Genomic DNA, 20,018 nt, shown 5'->3' on the forward strand with positions numbered 1-20,018 from the left:
TAATTGGAATTTTACGTGCTAGTGGAAGGTATGTTCAATAACAGAATAGACTTGTCCATCAATTTCAGCTTGTACTTTTCTTCTTTAAATATTTGTTATCATTACACTACAAGTTTACTACGACTCTTACCATTTATACTACTTGCATGAGACACTGTTCAAATACCAGTTTCCTATATAAGTTGTACCTATGCTTAAAAAAATATTATTCCTTTTCACTTTTCCGCGATAGGAACGCTAAATTTTGAACCACTCAAAATAAATTCAACACCTTTTTGGAACTATCTGTAACATTCACCTCATAAGAAATAACCAATCCAAATTCTAGATATGCTATGTAGGTAGAAAAGTTAGTCGATAAGAAAGTGATACATTTATAATGTCTATGAGAATTTAGGTTAGATTGCAACTGTTGCATAATGCTAAAGCTCAGTATACTATACTCTGTGCATTACGGACAAGAAGTTGAGACAGGAAAAAAGTAGTATTCATTATTCAATACTTTATTACTGAACATATATATTGGATTTATCCACTACTTTCAAATTATTAATTCGTGTGAACAGAGTTATAGAAAGACCAATTCAAAGGTTGACTCATGCACTTTGAAAAGCTCCAGCTGTTTTTCTCCGCTGACCAATTCTCGAATCTTTAGTTAACTTTATTGTTTTTTTCCTACTATTGACATTTGGAGGTGCTGCATATTTTGGTGATAGTATATAGAGTGAAGTAGATTCCACTTGTTTGAATTTAGAGAAAGAATCCACCAAATAGAGACAATTCTTTCATTTTCCCTTCTACGAGCTTGTAAATTTTTGGTCAAAAAGTGTTTGCCTAACGTTCAACCTTAACCTTAGCCGGCAAAAATATTGGTACATAAAGGAATTATAATGAGTCTAATAGTACATTTTCCACGGGTGAAAATCATTCTCCCCTTTCAACTTTAACTGAAATTAAAATCTGTAACTTAACAATATAGACATTTCTCCCCTCCGATTTCGATTGAGTTTTTATATGTCTATATTACCCTTATATAATCATATTTTGTTTCTCGTAGGAAATTTGGGTCCACCCATAAGGGGTGCTTAAGGACAATTAGGGTAATTAAACTTAGCCTAATATTTCTTATATAATAACACTTACGGTGTAAAATAAGATATACTTCTGCAGTATTTTTCAGCTCTTCTCTTCTCTACAATATATTAGGGTTTAAACTGTGATTTAGGGGATTGCTCCAATATATCGTGACAACCACCATCGGCCAGTAATTCCAACCGCGCTTCGACTTCCGCTTCCGCTACACGAAGAACACGTAAGTTCTCCTTTTATGGTTTACGCGCTATCTAATTAATTTAGATTAATGTGTTATGTGTGAACCTACATTGGTGTCAAGAGCCATAGGGTTGGTTTTCTGGTCTGACAAATAATTATACATCTGTTTTGATTTACTGTGTGTATCTAGAACTGAGTATTTTTTTTTGCACTGTGTAATTGGAAATAATAAAACTTTGTAGTATACTGATTTAAAATTACGTTTTAAGTCAGGATAATGTTTTCTTATATCTGGATATATTTCGACTCAGAACCTTTATCAATTTTTTTCTACTGATATGAACTAAAGTTTTAAAATCTGTTAAATATTTAGATTTTAACCGATAATAAATTCTGAAATCAGTTTTCAATTTTTTTTTTTTTGGGTTGTTTTCTCAATCAGTACAGCACAACATCAGCGCACGGGAATAGAACCTTCTCGTCCTATAAAACAATGCCAAGGCAACCAGTACTCCAAAAAGACTTACTGAAGCTAATATGAAATAAGATAACATGAAGCAGTGAGTACCAAAGCACGAATTTCCTTCTCCTGATACCTCTTTGTCATGTATATAGCCGATTACTCTGACAGAAAGAACATAAGAACCAAAGAGGAAGAAAAGATCAAGTTTTTTTTCTCTCTTTCTGTCTTAAAAAATAAAAATAAAAATAAAAATATAGGAGCAGAGGCTTCAATTTTTTTTTCTAGCCACAAGGACTAAGAAGAGAAGAGAGAAGTAAAGGTTTCCCTTCTCTGATGGCTGAACTGATATGGAGCTTGGTGCTCCATCAGCGGCGGGGAAACATAGAGAAGAAGAGATGAAGGCTATGTTTTTTTGTAAAGTGTCCAACAGCAACAGATAATTAGAAAGCAAATAAACTTGTTTCTCTAACCCTAGCTTCATATTTTTTTAATGGGTTTGAGTAGTTTTTTTTCTTGGTGGCATTAGAAGACTTGGGCTTAGAGCCCATATCAAGTTTTTGTTTTTTTTTTTCGTTTTTGCTACAAAAATAGTGAATGGGCTAAAGGCCCAGTTTACACATTGCTGCATTTGTTTGGGCTAATGGCCTGATTTAAAGGGTTTTGATTTTATAATTTAAATCCAGATTAAGAAAATTGACTATATGGACTTAATTTTCAGAATATAAATTTAGTATTTATATTTTTTTAATGAAATTAATTATTATCCCTATTTAAAAAAAATGTTAATTAGTTTAACATTAGATTTATTTGACTGTTTTGTTTAGCATGCTTAAAATGTTAATTTGTTTAACATTAGTTTTTTTTTGTTGATGTGCTCAACATGATTGAAATACTAATTAGCTTGACAATAAAGTTATTTGTCATTTTTTTTATGCTTGGAAATGTTAATTAGTTTAACGTTAATTTGTTTGATGTGTGCTAAATGCTAATTAGTTTAACGTCATTATGGTAAAGTCTATGTTAACATTTTTAGCATGTATAATCTGTTAGTTAGTTGTTTAACACATTTTATGTTAATTTAGCATGAAATATATGCTACTTGGTTTAACATTAATCTTGCTTGTTAATTTGTTTAACATGTGTACTATGTTAATTAGTTTGACATTAAAATTTAATGTGAATTTATTATCATGCGTATAAAAGTTAATTTGTTTAACTGATAATCCATATGGGATTATAAAATCATGATAGAAAATTATGTTGCCTAAATATGATTAAGATGCTAAGCTAGGTAATTGACTAGGCTAATTTTCATGATATTTTAATTTCTGGATGATGATTGGGAACATAGTGAACTCTCGACTCCATGATTAATATATGTGTTTATTACCTTAGTCAATTGATGCTTAGTTTCATAATATGTATGTGTGTTGAACATAGTGCCTTGCGTTTTATTATTTTAATGGTTCTCATTATTTTTTTGTGTGTTAAAGAATGACTACTGCTTCGAAAAACATTGTTGCTGAGCTTAACAAAGGGTTGAAACTCAATGGTGACAACTATGAAACTTGGAGTTTGAAAGTTCAATATGTGTTGGAAGAGCAAGAGGATCTGGAGGCCATTAACAATGTCATTAATGAGCCTGAGGATGGCAACATGGCTCAACATAGGCGTGACCGTGAAGCGTATTATGCTTGGAGGAAAAAGGACTCCACTGCTCGCATTACGTTGCTAAGCACCTTGGATGATGACATCCTAAGGGAGTTCAAGGATCACCAAAGGGCTATGGAACTTTGGATTGCTTTGAAGAATAGGTTTGGTACCTGTTTTACTGCAAGGCTAAGATCCTTGACAATCAAGTTTGACTCATACAAGAAATGCCCAGAGCATTCAATGAAAACGCATCTGAGGCAAATGACAAACATGATCGGGGAGTTAAAAGATGCTGGTCATGTGTTGACCGATGAACAACAAATTCAAGCTGTCATACGCTCTTTGCCTAGTTCGTGGAATCATATGAAGATGCACTTGACTCATAATGAAAGAATCACAACTCTGGAAGATGTCCGGAGGCATCTTGAGTTAGAGGAGGAACGACTTGAGGCTGCAAAGCCAATAGCTGAGTTGCACATGGCAACAACCTCCAAAAACAAAGGTGATACAAAGCGAAAGAACTGGGGAAAGAAGAGAGGGCCACCTCAAACTCAGCCAGCTCAGCCTGCTAAACGAGCAAAGACTGAAAAAGGAAAGAATAGACGTCCCAAACGTGTCAATGTTTCTAAAGTGAAGTGCTATAATTGTGACAAGAAGGGTCACTATGCTAAGGATTGCTCTGAGCCTCCTAGAAAGGTATTTCATAAAATTCGAATTAGTGAACTTTGTGTTTCTAGTTCTGTTTTACCAACTAAATCTAATCCTTTGTGGATTGTAAACTCGGGAGCAACGGACCACATAGCTTGGGAGCGCAATGCTTTTGTTGAATTTCGGCGAGTTTCACGTGGAGCTGGGAGCGCAATGCTTTTGTTGAATTTCGGCGAGTTTCACGTGGGGCAAAGTGGATATATGTGGGAAACAACAATAAAATTACTGTTGAAGGGATCGGTACATGCAAGTTAGTCCTGCGTGGCGGTCGAGACCTAATTCTACATGATGTCCTCTATGCACCAACAATTCGTCGGAATGTTATTTCAGTCTCTGTTTTGCTTAGGCTAGGATTTAGCTTGTTTTTTCATGACACTTATCTCAAGTTGACTTATGATTCAACATTATTTGGTTTTGGTCATGTGACCGGAGGTTTATTTATTATGGATTTGGATTATGGTTCATTCAATAATAATGCTAGTTTTTCTATGTTTGCTTCTACAAATAAATATAATAGTGATGAAAACATATGGCATGCTAGACTTGGTCATATTAGCCAACAAAGAATGCAAAGGCTAGCGAAACAAGGTTTGCTTGCCGGCATTGAACATGTGGAATTGTCCACTTGTGAAAATTGTCTAGCGGGAAAATCTGCATGAAAACCTTTCGGTAAAGCGACTAGAGCTGAATATACTTTGCAATTAGTCCATTCTGATATCTGTGGGCCTATGAATATTAGAGCTAGGAATGGAGAAAATTATTTCATTACATTTATTGATGATTTTACCCGTTTCAGTTATGTCTATTTAATTTCCCACAAATCTGAAGCAATAAGTTGTTTCAAACGCTATCTGAGCTTAGTGGAAAATCAATTAGACAAGAAGATAAAAGCTTTTCGAACTGATCGTGGCCAGGAATACTTATCGACTCAATTTAATGGGTCATGTGATAAAAAGGGAATAGTTCATCAGTTGACTATCCCAAATACTCCACAACAAAATGGTGTTGTGGAGAGAAGAAACAGAACGCTCCTAGAAATGGTTAGGTCAATGATGGCACAAGCCAACCTCCCAATTAATTTTTGGGGTGATGCTTTGCTTACTGCCACCTATGTACTTAACCGAGTGCCTTCAAATTCAGTTGCAACCACTCCATATGAGTTATGGACTGGAAGACATCCTGACCTGACTGTATTAAGACCTTGGGGTTGTGCTGCATATACACTTGATTCCTCTCACAAATATGGCAAATTGGGTCCGAGAGGAAAGAAAAGTATCTTTATAAGGTACTCTGAAACCTCAAAGGGTTATGTGTTTATAGGTCAGTAAAATAGTGGAAGTTCAACTGAATTTGAATCACGAGATGTCACATTCTTAGAGAATGAGTTTCCTAAGAAGGGAGAGGTAGGTCAAGACCTATCATTGTTTGAGCTAGGGGATCATGACGTACAAGGATCTCTTCATTCGAGTGGGAGTATTTTAGCAGATGATGAATTAGTTTCTCATCAACAACCTCTTCCATCATCAGGTGCGAATGAAAGTAATCCTTCTACACTTAATGAAAGTGACCAAATGGATCTTGTTCCAAGTGGGAGCGAGATGGTCACCGATCTTGTTCTGAGTAGGAGCAGGTTAAGTGTTCTTGATCCGAGTGGGAGCAACGTTGATCCAAATGGGAACAATGATGAATCACAAACTAGACGTGGTTCTCATAAAAAGACTCCCCGCCGACGATTTGACATTGAAGGCGGTGAATTATTTATGATGCTCCTGCAAGATGAAAATGAGCCTAAAAATGTAAAAGAGGCTCTCTCATGCCCTTCTAAGGACAAATGGACAAAAGCAATGGAAGATGAGTTGGAGTCTATGAGAGTCAACAAAGTTTGGGAACTAGTTGACCTCCCTCAGGGACGCAAAACTATTGGGAGCAAATGGGTTCTCAAAGTAAAGCTCAAGGTTGATGGCACAGTTGAAAGATATAAGGCTCGACTAGTGGCAAAAGGGTATACACAGCATAAAGGAATAGACTACGACGAGACTTTATTGCCTGCTGTTAGGTTTACCTCTGTTCGTCTTGTTCTAGCTATAGTTGCAAGCTTGGATCTTGAGTTACATCAAATGGATGTAAAGACTGCCTTTCTCAATGGAGAATTAGATGAAGAAATTTATATGGAACAACCTGCATGTTTCATTGAAAAGGGCCACGAACAAAAGGTTTGTAGACTTTTGAAGTCTATTTAAGCCCTCAAACAATCTTCAAGGCAGTGGTATATACGTTTTCAGAATGTTGTCGTATCCAATGGTTTTACCATGATGGATGAAGACCATTGCGTTTATACCAAAAGATCAAGAAACAAGTTTGTGATTTTAACATTGTATGTAGATGACATACTTATAGCTGGAAATGATAAGGAGTTCATTACTGAGATAAAGTCATGGTTATCATCCCAATTTGAGATGAAAGATATGGGCGAAGCTGCATATATTCTTGGAGTTAAGATTTCAAGAGATCGTCCAAAGAAACTATTATATCTCTCCCAAGAGAATTACATTAGAAAAGTTCTTGAACGATTCAATATGCAAAATAGTAGCCCCGTTGATACTCTTATCAGTAAAGTCCATGTCTTGGGTAGTCAAATGTGTCCTAAGACTCCTGAAGAGAAAGAAAAAATGAGCCGAGTTCCTTATAGGAGCGCAGTCGGAAGTCTAATGTATGCTATGGTGTGTACCAGACCTGATATCTGTCAAGCAGTTGCCTTGGTAAGTAGATATCAAACCGACCCAGGTTTAGCACATTGGAAAGCAGTAAAGAGAATCATGAGATATCTAAAGGGAACTGCTGATTATGCACTTTGTTACCAAGGCGACAAAGATCTGCGATTAGTTGGATACAGTGATGCTGATCAAGGAGGAGATCTAGACGAGAGGAAGTCTACCTCAGGATATGTTTTCTTACTCAGTGATGGCGCCATATCATGGAGTAGTAAGAAACAATCATGTATATCACTATCTACTATGGAAGCCGAATATGTGGCTCTCGCATCAGCAGCACAAGAAGGTGTTTGGTTGAAAAGGTTCTTGGAACACTCATTGGATATCACAGAAGATGCTGAACCAGTGTTAGTCTACTATGACAGTGAGGCTGCAATTTCCTCTACCAAGGACCCTAAGTTTCATTGCAAAACCAAACACATAGATATCAAGTATAACTATGCGAGAGACATGGTTAAACGCAAGGTAGTGAACGTGAAGTATGTGTCTACAAAAGATATGTTAGCAGATCCATTGACCAAGCCTTTGTCTAGAGATGCATTTGTGAGACACACTAGGTCTCAAGGCTTGGTAGATCCTAAGATACTTCATTTTGTTTAATTTCCCCATGTTCACAAGATTGATATTCTTTAATTACAATAAAGTTGATTTACATACATACATATTTTACATGTTGAATGTCATGTGCATTCGTTACTTATTTGTTTTTTTAAGTATGTCGGGTAGACAAGAGGTTGACCTTCTCACACAGGTAACCGCCTCCTTACCTTAGTGATGAGTGGAGATGAGACTGGATTTTAAGAAAAATTATCAAATGGATAATTTGAGAGCTTTCAACTTAAGATCATGAATGTCGCATAAATAATGACATAAGGTCGTTAAGGTGAAAAACGTTCACCTAGTGTACTTACTGAGCCAGATGTGAGTTAAAAATGATATAGTAGATAAGGAACTCAAATTTAGATACTTATGGTGTCTAAATATCATCTGTACAACATTCTTTACGAGATAAAGACATACGCTCCCTGGGAAAGGAGAAAATGCTGTAGCATGTGTTTCATACCATGTGTGCTAATGTCGACCAATTGGGTTAACATAAGTCCATTCTCAACTTATTGTTGTGTGAGACCCAGTGCCTTTATGGTGGCTCAAGATTTGTACCCTTTGTGACTCGGATCAGATACTTGAGACTTAGTTTGATGTTAGCTATCTTAGTGTGCTTCCAAAAAACCATGCATACAGATTCAGTCTGGCAGAGTATATCTAGAAAAGCAGTTAACCTAATGTTAAGAGGATCGTGAGAAGAGGAAGATCATTGATGGAATCTCATTAATTTGTATCCACTGGTGCACCAATTATAACTTATGAGTTACAATTGTGAATACAAGAAATAATGATATATGAGATTTTGGAGATTATATCAAATGTGATTCATATGATCTGGGGTACTGCATACTTTATGATCTACTTGCAAGTTTGCACTCAACGAGAGGCTATATACTCCTAACAGATGTATATCACTTAGCTCTCACAGTATGCTGGTCGCACGGTCTACTTCCCTGTATGAATGATTGCGGAGATGAGTTGAGAAAATGTGTCTCAAATTAGATGAGCACTCCCATTATGTGTGAGTGGGAGATGTAGGAAATTTGGGTCCACCCATAGGGGGTGCTTAAGTCCCATTAGGGTAATTAAACTTAGCCTAATATTTCCTATATAATAACACTTACGGTGTAAAATAAGATATACTTCTGCAGTATTTTTCAGCTCTTCTCTTCTCTACAATATATTAGGGTTTAGACTGTGATTTAGGGGGTTGCTCCAATATATCGTGACAACCACCATCGACCAGTAATTCCAACCGCGCTTCGACTTCCGCTTCCGCTACACGAAGAACACGTAAGTTCTCCTTTTATGGTTTACGCGCTATCTAATTAATTTAGATAATGTGTTATGTGTGAACCTACACTTTTCTTATATGCTTTATAATATCATATTCCCCCTGTCCTAATTTATGTGACACGTTCGGATTTTGAGAATAAAATATTTTAATTTTGACCGTGAATTCGAGCGTGAAATCTTCGAAGTTCAAAACAATTCTGATTTCATCTTTCTCGAAAACCGTATGTGAGGGGGCCCACTAGGATGTAAGTTTTTTTAAATAAAATTTACATATTTGGAAATTATGTAAAAAGTACTATAACTCACAACAATTGATAATTTAAAATATTTAAAAGATATATGAAAAATTTACGGTTAAAGAAATACTTATTTGAATCTCGAAATTCGAAAGGTGCCACATAAATTGGGACGGAGTGAGTAATATTCTTTATCTTTTTAGTGTGATGGACTTATGTATAAAATATAAATCTTGTTCTGAAGTTAAGAAAATAGTGATAAAGCATACTATAAGTTAATAACGAAGAATGATGAATGAGCGGCAATATATTTTGAATAATAATTTGGATGTATCAGTAATTTCATTAATTAAAGAAATTGAGAATATAGATAGTAGTAGTTTCTGTGTACAAAATACCATATTTGTGACGGCAGATGTTGATGTACTCTTGTACACTGTGGCGGAGCCACATGCATCCAACCAACGCCCTTTCGCCGAAAAATTACACTATGTAAATACGTATAAAGAATTTTATTATGTATATATACTATGTGTTGAACTCCCCTAATTTCGTCATATATTTATTTTTTTATATTTTGTCACCCTTAGTTAAAACCATAATTCTGCCACTGCTTGTACATAGTTCTTATGCTTATTACACTAAAATGACATCCAAAATCATATATCCAAGGTTTAGTTACATGAACCTTCCCCGTAATTATTTTACATGCAAACGTAACTAAAATTCAAATCTCATAAAAAAACTACAGAACGAACGAGGAAATTTACGTTCAATTTTGTCATTACGAACGAGGAAATTTACGTACAACTTTACCTTAATGACAAAATTGAATGTACCTCTCTGTTTTATATTGATGATAGTTAGATAATTAAAATAATTACTGTTAACTTATCTAGCGAGCCTCTTACCCACTTCTACCGAGTTAGACTGGTTAATTTCTACCAGAATCGGTCCTTGAGAAATTAAAGAATAAATTGTTTACACGTTCGTCTTTTGGCACCAATATTTGCATGTTTATATTTGATTTGGCTTCTTATCAATCTCCACCTACCCATTGATAATAGATTAATATTGGCGGTCAACGTTGATTAGTCTCTTTCTAACACGGGGTCAAAACCACACTGGGGAAGATTATTTTGCAATATAGTTAATGGAACTATTAAATAGTCAAGTAGGATACATTGAAGAAACTAACAGGAAATAGAGGGGGGAAAGAGAAAATAAAAAAGAAATTAGGAGATGGTTGGTGCACAAACCATTGATCTTTTAGAGCTATATAAACCCAAGATATATGAACAAAATTCAGTCAGCAGTTGGTTTTCCATTCTAAGCAAACAAAAAACTTAATTTGTGCTCCACAAGAATGGGTAGCCTCTCCTTTGAAATGGTACGTACTGTTCATGTTACCACAAAAAACAACTCACTTTTGATCAGTTTTAAAAGCTATTTTCCAAAATTTTGGTTTTCCCTCACCAAACATTATTGAAACTATATACATCTCCTACTAAATATAGAGATTGTGCAATTGCTAGCTATTATTTGTGATCCATAGTCTTCTAATAACACCTAAAAGAAACAATGTACTAGTCATCACCTCTTTTGACTTCATTGAATTATTGCTAGATGCGAGAGTCAAAATTGTTGAATTGTATGACCTCCTCGTTTAAAAGTTTATGCGTTAGGCAATATATTTTTATTCACTTAATTATATCTTACCTTAGACTTTGATACTTGACAGGAATTTGAACCATCGGCCATAACACCTAGAGGTTTAACGCCACACCGTTTGTTTCCGAATGGCGATTACAAAAGACAGAAGGTGGCACCACCTGCAGGCCCAAGGAAGAACTTGCAGCTTGAAGTCATGGAGCCTAGCTTGCAAAGTGATGGTCCCTCCTTGGACTCAATTGTGGTCAATTATTTAGACACGCTTACCCAACGAGTCAATTTTCATTTAGGTAAATATATTTTATGATAAATTACACTAAATATCTCTATAATATGTACGTCTTAATTGTAAATACACTCATTTGACAAACCAAATTAATGACATGATTAGACTAAATCAACGCTTTTCGTCTTATTTTTCTCAGGTTATCCGGTGAACATATGCTATGAGCACTATGCAACTTTAGCACCACTTTTGCAATTTCACCTAAATAATTGTGGTGATCCTTTCATTCAGAACACTGTGGATTTTCATTCAAAAGACTTCGAAATGGCTGTTTTGGATTGGTTTGCCCAATTATGGGAAATCGAAAAGGACCAATATTGGGGTTATGTTACTAATGGTGGCACTGAAGGCAATCTCCATGGTATTTTGAATGGGTAAGTTTGACAAATCAAAAAATTTAAAAAGTTGTTAAGACAAAGCAAGTATGACAAAATAAATTATATTAATGTTTCAGTGCTCTTAAGTTCTCTTAATATCACTTATGCAGGAGAGAGCTACTCCCTGATGGAATATTATATGCGTCAAAAGACTCTCACTACTCAGTCCCCAAAGCTGCAAGAATGTATAGAATGGATTTGGAAACGATCAACACATCAGTATATGGGGAGATGGATTATTCAGATTTAAGAGCAAAGTTACTCCAAAATAAGGGCAAACCAGCAATTATAAATGTCACAATTGGTATATATTCACTCCAACCTCTATCCTTTTACCTTTTTTCTTTTTTTCTTTTATGTACTTAGTCCTCGTACAATATTTCTATAATTTATGGTCCTTTTAATTGTAGGAACTACCTTCAAAGGAGCCGTTGATGACCTTGATGTTATTCTTCAAACGCTCAAAGATTGTGGCTATTCACAGGATATGTTTTACATCCACTGTGATGCAGCACTATGTGGGCTTATGTTCCCCTTTATAAACAATGTGAGTTTCGTTTCTTACTTTTGACAAACTTTTGAGTAATTCATAGAGTGACGCGTTCTAATTAATCTTTATGCAATTTGAACAGATGATTAGTTTCAAGAAGCCAATTGGAAGTGTCACAATTTCTGGTCACAAGTTTTTAGGATGCCCAATGCCTTGTGGTGTCCAAATAACAAGAAAAAGCTACATCAATAATCTCTCAAGAAATGTGGAGTACATTGCTTCTGTAGATGCTACTATTTCTGGTAGTCGTAATGGCTTAACTCCAATTTTCTTGTGGTATAGTTTGAGCGCTAAAGGTAAAACTGGCCTACAAAAAGATGTTACAAGATGTCTGGACAATGCCAGATATTTGAAAGATCGCCTTCAGCAGGCAGGGATAAGTGCCCTGCTAAATGAGCTTAGCATCATAGTCGTACTTGAAAGGCCTCATGACCATGAATTTGTCCGTCGTTGGCAACTTTCATGCGTCAAAGATATGGCACATATTATTGTTATGCCAGGCATCACCCGAGAAACGCTTGATGATTTCATCACTGATCTAGTGCAACAAAGAAAACTGTGGTACCAATACGGGAAAGCCAAGCCTCCTTGTATTGCAGATGATATTGGTGCTCAAAATTGTGCATGCTCTTATCATAAGATTGACTACATTAGTCCTTAGAAGGCAAATTAAGAAGACAAGAGATGCCATTTATTAATTCTTTATGACTTCATTTTAAAGTCCCACATTCAAGGTGATTTATATACCTGATTGTACTACTGGACGACATAATTGTAACATTTTTTTAATAAAAACAATTTAACACTCTTTTATGATCTTTGTGTATCATTAACTTACTATTAATTGTGATTGAAATAAGATTATACGTGATGGGAACTGAGATGCACATACATACATTTGTACATGCATACACACACGCGCGTGCATGTGTATATACCTTGTTGGAATAGTTGATCACTTGATTGGTGCAATAAAGCATTTACTCTTGAGGCAACAGAAAAGTCGTTCAACGTGATTTAGCTTGGGGAAAATAGCTCTGATAAAGACTTATTTAAATTTAGGGGAAAAGATCCAAAATATTTCAAAGAACTACGAAGAAATTGGTTCAAATAATGGGATTGGGCTCCTCTTCATTTCCCTTCTCTCCATTTTCCCCAAGTTCTATCTTGGATTAGAGACACATGACATGAATTAGAATTAATAATTAAGATTTAATTGACTAAAACAAGGCCCTAACCATGATTACATTATTAATAACTTATCCATAAATCATTAAGACTTGTTATGAAGGAACGCAATGAGCCGTTTGAATGACTCTATCGAGATTACGATTTACGCCTACGGTCGGCCAATGCCCATGGAGAAAGACTGGACATTTATTTAGCGCTCATAATGAGCAGAATCATTATCGATTGTCGGAATACATCAGCAACCTCTTAAATTTGTCAGTAAATTTTATTTAAATACTAGAATTATAATGTTTTGACTAAGCATTTGAACACATGATAAAGTATTCCTATTAAAAACTTCCGGTACAAATTTTGGAAAAACTTTTATCTGTGTTCTCAAATGCCTATTATACATGGATAAATTAACTAAATTAACTATATATCCATATATATTTTATTATACTAAAAGTGGAAAGCTCCCTAAAGCTAAAGTTGAATTACCATAACGCCCACTAATTATTGAACGACTATTTTACCATTTTCTTGAGTCCTATTCCTACAATATCTTTGTACCAAAAAGTAAATTTACCTTCCAATAAATAATAAATTTTTACCACAATAAATAGGTAAATGAGAACACATAATCCATTTATCTACTTCTAATTAATGATTACAACGTAGTCTTAACTTATATTTTCAGAAAGTTATTTCTTCAAACTTTCCATGCATGTACCACCATTTAAGAGCTAGCCATTACAACTTCCATGCATGTATCATCATTTAAGACTAACTTCCATGCTTTGACTAACTAGCCAATGTTCTCTTCAGTGCTAGAGAATTTGAGGAGTTGGTTTGAGTATTTTAATTTGGGCATTTGGTTGCCTAATTCAGTTCATTAGCTCATTTTGCTGCACTATGTATCCTCATTCTTTTCCCAATTACATTTACGATAGGATGGCTTTTGGTTTTGATTTTGTGGAAATGTTCGCTCTTTTCTTCTCTACTCTTATTTCTATTTTCAGTTTTTATTTAAATTTGTAAGATATTATTTTTCCTAATTTTGTTGTCCTTTTTAATTTACAGAGAAGCATTACGCCAAAGATGAGTCAAAGCATCTATCTCAAACCTCACGCAGAAACATCAAATGCTTAAAAAGATGTTCCTCCAGACGTAGTTGCGAGAGGTTTTACTATTTTGGAGCAACCCATGCATATTATTCTGCAAAAAGGAGAAATAACTTTCGTAGTGTTTAGAGATGCAAACTCAATCCTTATAGTGCATTGGAAGTTATCTCTTTGCACTGTGATTTATTGATTCTTTTTCAAGATATAATATTGAAAGTTTCTCAATATATTGTGGGGATTATTTTAATGTAAGACAAATTGAACTCATGAAAAATACAAGTCCTTATAAATGCTTATTTTTCCAGTACATCTCTTTCCAACTTATTTTATCTTTTCATTTTAAATTAATCAAAATAGTGGTATGTCTCCCTAAAAGAGAGCAGTACAAATGCGTAATTAGGTATTTTGGTCTCTCTCTTCTATATTGTTACACTTCGAAAATTTTCGCGTTGTTGCGTTGTAAGTAAACTAGCATAAGTCCGGAGAGGTCATGGAACCCTTATACTATACGGAGGACTTCTAACAAGTGTCTAAAGGTTTCGGGATCAAGTGAATCGACGAAATTAAGTTTGTTGAAAATTTGGGAAAATTTGGCCAGAATTTTGGACAGGAGTTTTGGTCCAACTTGGGAGAGACATATCTTCTAGAATATGAGGAGTTATGGAATCCATATGTAAATTCAAGTTCAGCGAGCTTTCTTTCCAATGCAACTGAAAAATCAAAATTTCGAAGTACGAGATGGAAGGTACGGGCCGTTCTTTGAAGTGCGTCCCGCACTTCACCAAAAATTTCCAGAAACTTGGATTTTGATCCCCCAAGTACTGGTTGAAAGTACGGCTCGTACTTTGAAGTACGGCCCATACTTTTTGCCCGTACTTTGCTCGAAAATTTCAGAAATTTTTAAGTCGGTGGACCTTTTGTCTTGGCCTATAAAATGATTTTCCCTCGACTTGGGGTCATATTTTTCATCAAAACAAAACCCTAGTGACCTTCTAATCTCTCTCAAACATCCAAAAACACCCATAAATATCTCAAATCCAATCAAGAAGAGATCAAGCCATAAAATCCTTAACTAATTCCTAGAAAGTGATTGTTCTTGGCTCCACTGGAGTTATGGAGAATTTGGTCTTGAAACAAGTTGTGAAAAGTTGAAGTTTTTCTAGAATAAGGTATGTTCCTCATCTTGTTTCATATGTTGAGTGATTTGAGGGTTTAGCAATGCCTTAAAGATGAATATAATCATGGTAGAAAGGTTATAAGATGTTATGTTGAAGCTATTGGCTATGGATTGAATTTGTAAGGATGTTTTGGATGAATTTGGGTCTAGTTTGAATATAATCTCTTGATTATGGTATTGTGGATGTTGTTAATGAAGTTTGGGAGCTGTTTTGGAATTTGGTGGAAGTAAGTGATATAGGAGAAATGCTGCCAAAATTCTGTTAGCTCACTTAGTAGATTAGTTTGATCTTATAAGCATTTCGACGACTTAACCTTAGTGTGAATTATCTTGAATGTAGATTTGCAAGCTCAGGAGAATAGACGTTGAGCGTTTAAGTAAGACGACAAGGTATGTTAAGGCTGTCCCTTTCTTTCTTATGACATGATCTTATTGATACAAATCAACACAAATGCTATCCATAATGTCCCTATTGCTAGAAATACTAAAAGCTCGTGGTTCTTGATGTTCTTATGATATTGTTGACACTTATCTCATGATTATTGATCTTTATCATATGATTATTGATCTTATTCATTGATGTTGATCTCACTTTATGGTTATTGTTCCTTCACGGTGAAATATGTTCATGATGATAGTTCCATAATGATAATCGGAGGCTACAGACCTTACGTCACTTCGATAGAGTTATAGCTTTTATTTGGCCTCTCATGCATGGTTTATATATATGTACATATTTTCTCACACCGAACCGCCTATAGTCGTTCGGGTACGACACCTATTGTGCACACCACTGCAGTTGGGTACGGCTAACACCGAGCTTATTATTATGGCCAGGTACGGATGGCACCGAGCCTATATAGCCAGGTATAGCATTATGATATATGTATATGTATGAAAATGTTTTTTTTACAATTGCAAGCATGCATGATATCCGCCTTAAGAGGAATCAGATGCACAGGTTATCTCTTGTATTTCATATCTATGTTATGTTGTTTTTCATGCCTTACATACTCATTACCTTATTCGTACTGACTTCTTTTTGTTTATGGACGTTGCGTTCATGCCCGCAGGTAGACAGAGAAACAGTAAAGATCCTTAGGCAGTCATCTCAGTGTGGGTACAGGAGCACTCATTTTTCCGAAGTTGCAGCTCGTTTTGATATGATTCATTTGTGTATATATGGGTATGGCGGGGTCCTGTCCCGTCCTTACTATGTTATGCATTCTATGTAGGGGCTTGTAGACAGATGTGTATAGTTAGATGTCTCATGACCTCCTCAGTCTATATTTTGATATATCATTGATAGCCTTGTTGGCTTATGAATGGGCACAGTTGATGATGCATATATATATATATATATATATCTTTCGGGCATGTGCCCCTTTCAGTTATGATATTTATGAGTTAGTTTCATGGCCCACTCAGATGTGACTGTGAGATATACATTTTGAGGTACTTAGTAGGCTAACTCCGGGTGCCCATCATGACCCTGCAATTGGGTCATGACCATTAGAACGAGGGTTTGGATTTGAGTTAGCTAACAGGATAAATATTTATTGTTTTCAAGAATTAAATTTTTATCTTTAATTTTGATTTTATAACTCAAATAATTTTTTTTTAATAACAATAATTCTAATTTTCAAATTTCTTATAGTAATGATTTGGGTACACGCGCAACACGCGTGTCCAGATATGCTAAAAGTAGGAAGCCCCTTAGTTTAAAGTTTATTAACTAAAATACCCTTAAGAAGTTAAACGACCATTCTAACCTTTATTTACACTTAAGTAAAATTACTTTCCATTAAATAATATTTTAGAATACTTAATGCTCTGGTAAAAAATTAACACATTTATTAATAATAATTTCAGCTATATACATTGAATCAGATAAATGCGGATGATTATTTCATCATCCGATAGTTATTGCAAGCAATTGCAACTGTGAAAATCTTCTTAATTACTTACATTATAGCCTTTTCACATTTCACATTTATTTGTAATCCGTTGAACTTCGACTCAGTAACAACACTTGTCTGTAGCTTTTCTACATCTTCATTCTACTATACAAAAGAGCAAAACAAAGGTGTTAACTGAACCTCTTTGTTCTTCTTGATAGAAGTTCTCCTTTTCTATAAAATCTGCTGTTGTTTATTTTTGCTAAACATCATTTGAACAGGTAAATAAATTTGTTTTTTTGTTAGGCCAGTTCATTTTTTATTGACTGCAAATTATTTATGCGCTTGTATTTATCGGAAAGTGTATTATGATGTTATCTTTCTGAAGAAAACTGCTGGAATTAGTTCATATGGGATCTTTGCAAAAAGAAAGGAAAAAGGAAAGCGTTATTTCTTTTCAATAAGTTAATACCTTCAAATAGACTTACTATTTCATCATCAATTTCTATTTTTATTTTTTCCTTCAAATCTTCAATTACTCATAATTTACATGTTTTTTTATATCATTTTAAGAAGTATATACTCATTGACATAGGCACATGTGCAATGCACATGTTCATAGACTAGTATATATATACATACTCATATATTTGTTTGGTATGATAATGACATAAGTTAAGCTTAAATGAAATAGTGATGAATTCATATAGTCGATCCATTTATGCAGAACTGAGGCGTAGTTATTATCGTTGTTTTTCTCGTTCTCTCCATTGGAAAAGGGATAAGTAAAATAGGCACTGCACAAGAATTCATGTTGTTGAGAAGACAATAGCTTTATCTTCTCGATGCCTTAGAAATTCATTTGCTCTTTGACTATATCCTATGATAATACAAATAATTTAGTCTACCTCTTCGTACCAAACCAATCTAATATTGGGATGTACCATTAACCATGCGTATAGATATGGTATATTCTAACAATTGTCATGGTAATTAAAAGTCTAAGTGGGAGATTGTTAGGATATATACTATTAATCATATGTTTGGATATAGTATTTATTATAAAATAATTGTTTATTCAATTTTTAGTATTGATTTAAATAGATCATGTCTTCGTATGTGTGTCCTTTACTTATATAGTAGATGATTTAGTGTATAGAGTTTAGCTTATACACGAAAGATTAAATCATCAGTTCTAATAAGTATAAAGTTTATGTTCACAATCTAAGATGGAAATTGGACAAAGCTATCGGTATGATTTAACACAAGATTAAATATAATTATCTTCATTATGGGAACAGTATAGTTCCAACTTCTTGTGCTGGTACATTTTGTATGTATTGAACAAACCAAGTAGAGATAAGTGTTTTTGTACTGAATATATAAAACAACCTCTCTAGCTCATTAAATGTACTTATACTCTTAATCTTGATATGATAATTATGATCAATGTGATTTGTTCATTATTTTGATTTATTAAAAGGTACGACTCAATTGCTGGTGTATGTATTCCTGGTAAATTGGATAATGGCAAAATACATTTGAGAAATAATAATTAGTTGATAAAATCCATGTCTCAACTTTGAGATTGATAATACCCCTTTATGGATGCTTATAAGTTTTCATGTCAGCTCTAGCTTCTCTCTAACTTGTTCTCTCTCATACTTTACTCAATATCTGATAGAAAACCCCTCTCTAATGTCTCCCTTCTCCCACTAACGGCTAGTCTACTAGCTTGCTGGTATCGATCTCCACGATGGAACCGCCGGGAGGCCAAATTCCAGTGGATCCCACTTGGAACCCTTCCCCACAACCCCCCTAAACAACTGAAACGCAAGCCACTATGGAAAATCATAAAAAAAACCTCTTATGCCAATGCTATTACATCGACTGTCATTACTCCCGCCACTATTTTTCGACAAGCACAGGAAGCTGTTAAAGCTAAAAGAACTTCCCACAACGGAAAGACGACTGTCATTTTTAGGACCAGAGAGTACTACGGGGTGATGGCAGCGGAAAGTAGAAGAACCATTGTCGGAAGATTCGTAAGTACTCATCCCCAAATTGACAAAATTCGTTCTAGATTCGCTGAATTGTTTTCTCTCAAAGGAACAGTTACAATTGGAGTCTATGATAATTTTAATGTTTTCTTGGATTTCACTAAAGAAGAGGAGTTCAATACTATTTGGTTTAGAAGATCTGTGGATATCAATGGGCTCCAAATGTGGTTACAGAAATGGAGCCTTAATTTCAAACCTGAGGAACCATAGCTCCGGTTTGGGTACTTCTCCCAAAATTACCCATTCACTTACACAATTGGCTATATCTCAGACAAATTTCTAGTGTGATTGGTACACCTCTAGAATCTGATACTGCTACCAAAAATAAGACTAGGTCAAGCATGGCCAAAGTGAGGGTAGAATTGGACCTTTTAAAGCTCTTGCTGGAAAGTATGTGGGTTGGGGATGAAGATGACGATTCTCCCTTGAAAGGATTTGAGCAAAAAATAGAGTATGAGTATGTGCCAAAATATTGTAAACATTGTAAAAAATTAGGGCACTCTACTGCTGAATGTAGAGTTCTGGAAAGAATAAGGGCAAAAGAGAAGATGAACATTGATGTAGGGAAAAATGAGGCTGAAAAAGACAGTGCTAAGAAACAAAATGAACAACATAGAAAAAATGAAAAGGGTCAAAATGAGAGGGCTGCAAAAGGAAAACAAGAGGGAAAAGGTGAATCAGAACAAAATAACAAGGAGAC

The 20,018-nt window shown here is 34.9% G+C and overlaps 1 protein-coding gene across 1 annotated transcript; it reads left to right on the plus strand.

Moving 5' to 3' along the window:
* Positions 1–10,241: 10,241 nt before the first annotated feature.
* On the plus strand, positions 10,242–12,702 carry LOC132638304 (histidine decarboxylase-like). The gene is made up of 6 exons (XM_060355242.1): positions 10,242–10,395; positions 10,747–10,966; positions 11,102–11,336; positions 11,450–11,643; positions 11,750–11,886; positions 11,972–12,702. Exons 1-6 carry the CDS (start codon positions 10,372–10,374, stop codon positions 12,548–12,550), a joined length of 1,389 nt encoding a protein of 462 aa, XP_060211225.1. The 5' UTR covers positions 10,242–10,371; the 3' UTR covers positions 12,551–12,702.
* Positions 12,703–20,018: the final 7,316 nt, after the last annotated feature.

The sequence above is a fragment of the Lycium barbarum genome, chromosome 4 (assembly GCF_019175385.1).
Source record: "Lycium barbarum isolate Lr01 chromosome 4, ASM1917538v2, whole genome shotgun sequence".
NCBI lineage: Eukaryota > Viridiplantae > Streptophyta > Magnoliopsida > Solanales > Solanaceae > Lycium > Lycium barbarum.

Bases quoted from the DNA above. Each gene is read 5' to 3' on its own strand.
- LOC132638304 (XM_060355242.1), top strand. From the start codon at position 10,372: ATGGGTAGCCTCTCCTTTGAAATG. The intron at 11,644-11,749 runs GTATATATTCAC...TTTTAATTGTAG, and splicing joins AATTATAAATGTCACAATTG to GAACTACCTTCAAAGGAGCC. The intron at 11,887-11,971 runs GTGAGTTTCGTT...CAATTTGAACAG, and splicing joins TGTTCCCCTTTATAAACAAT to ATGATTAGTTTCAAGAAGCC.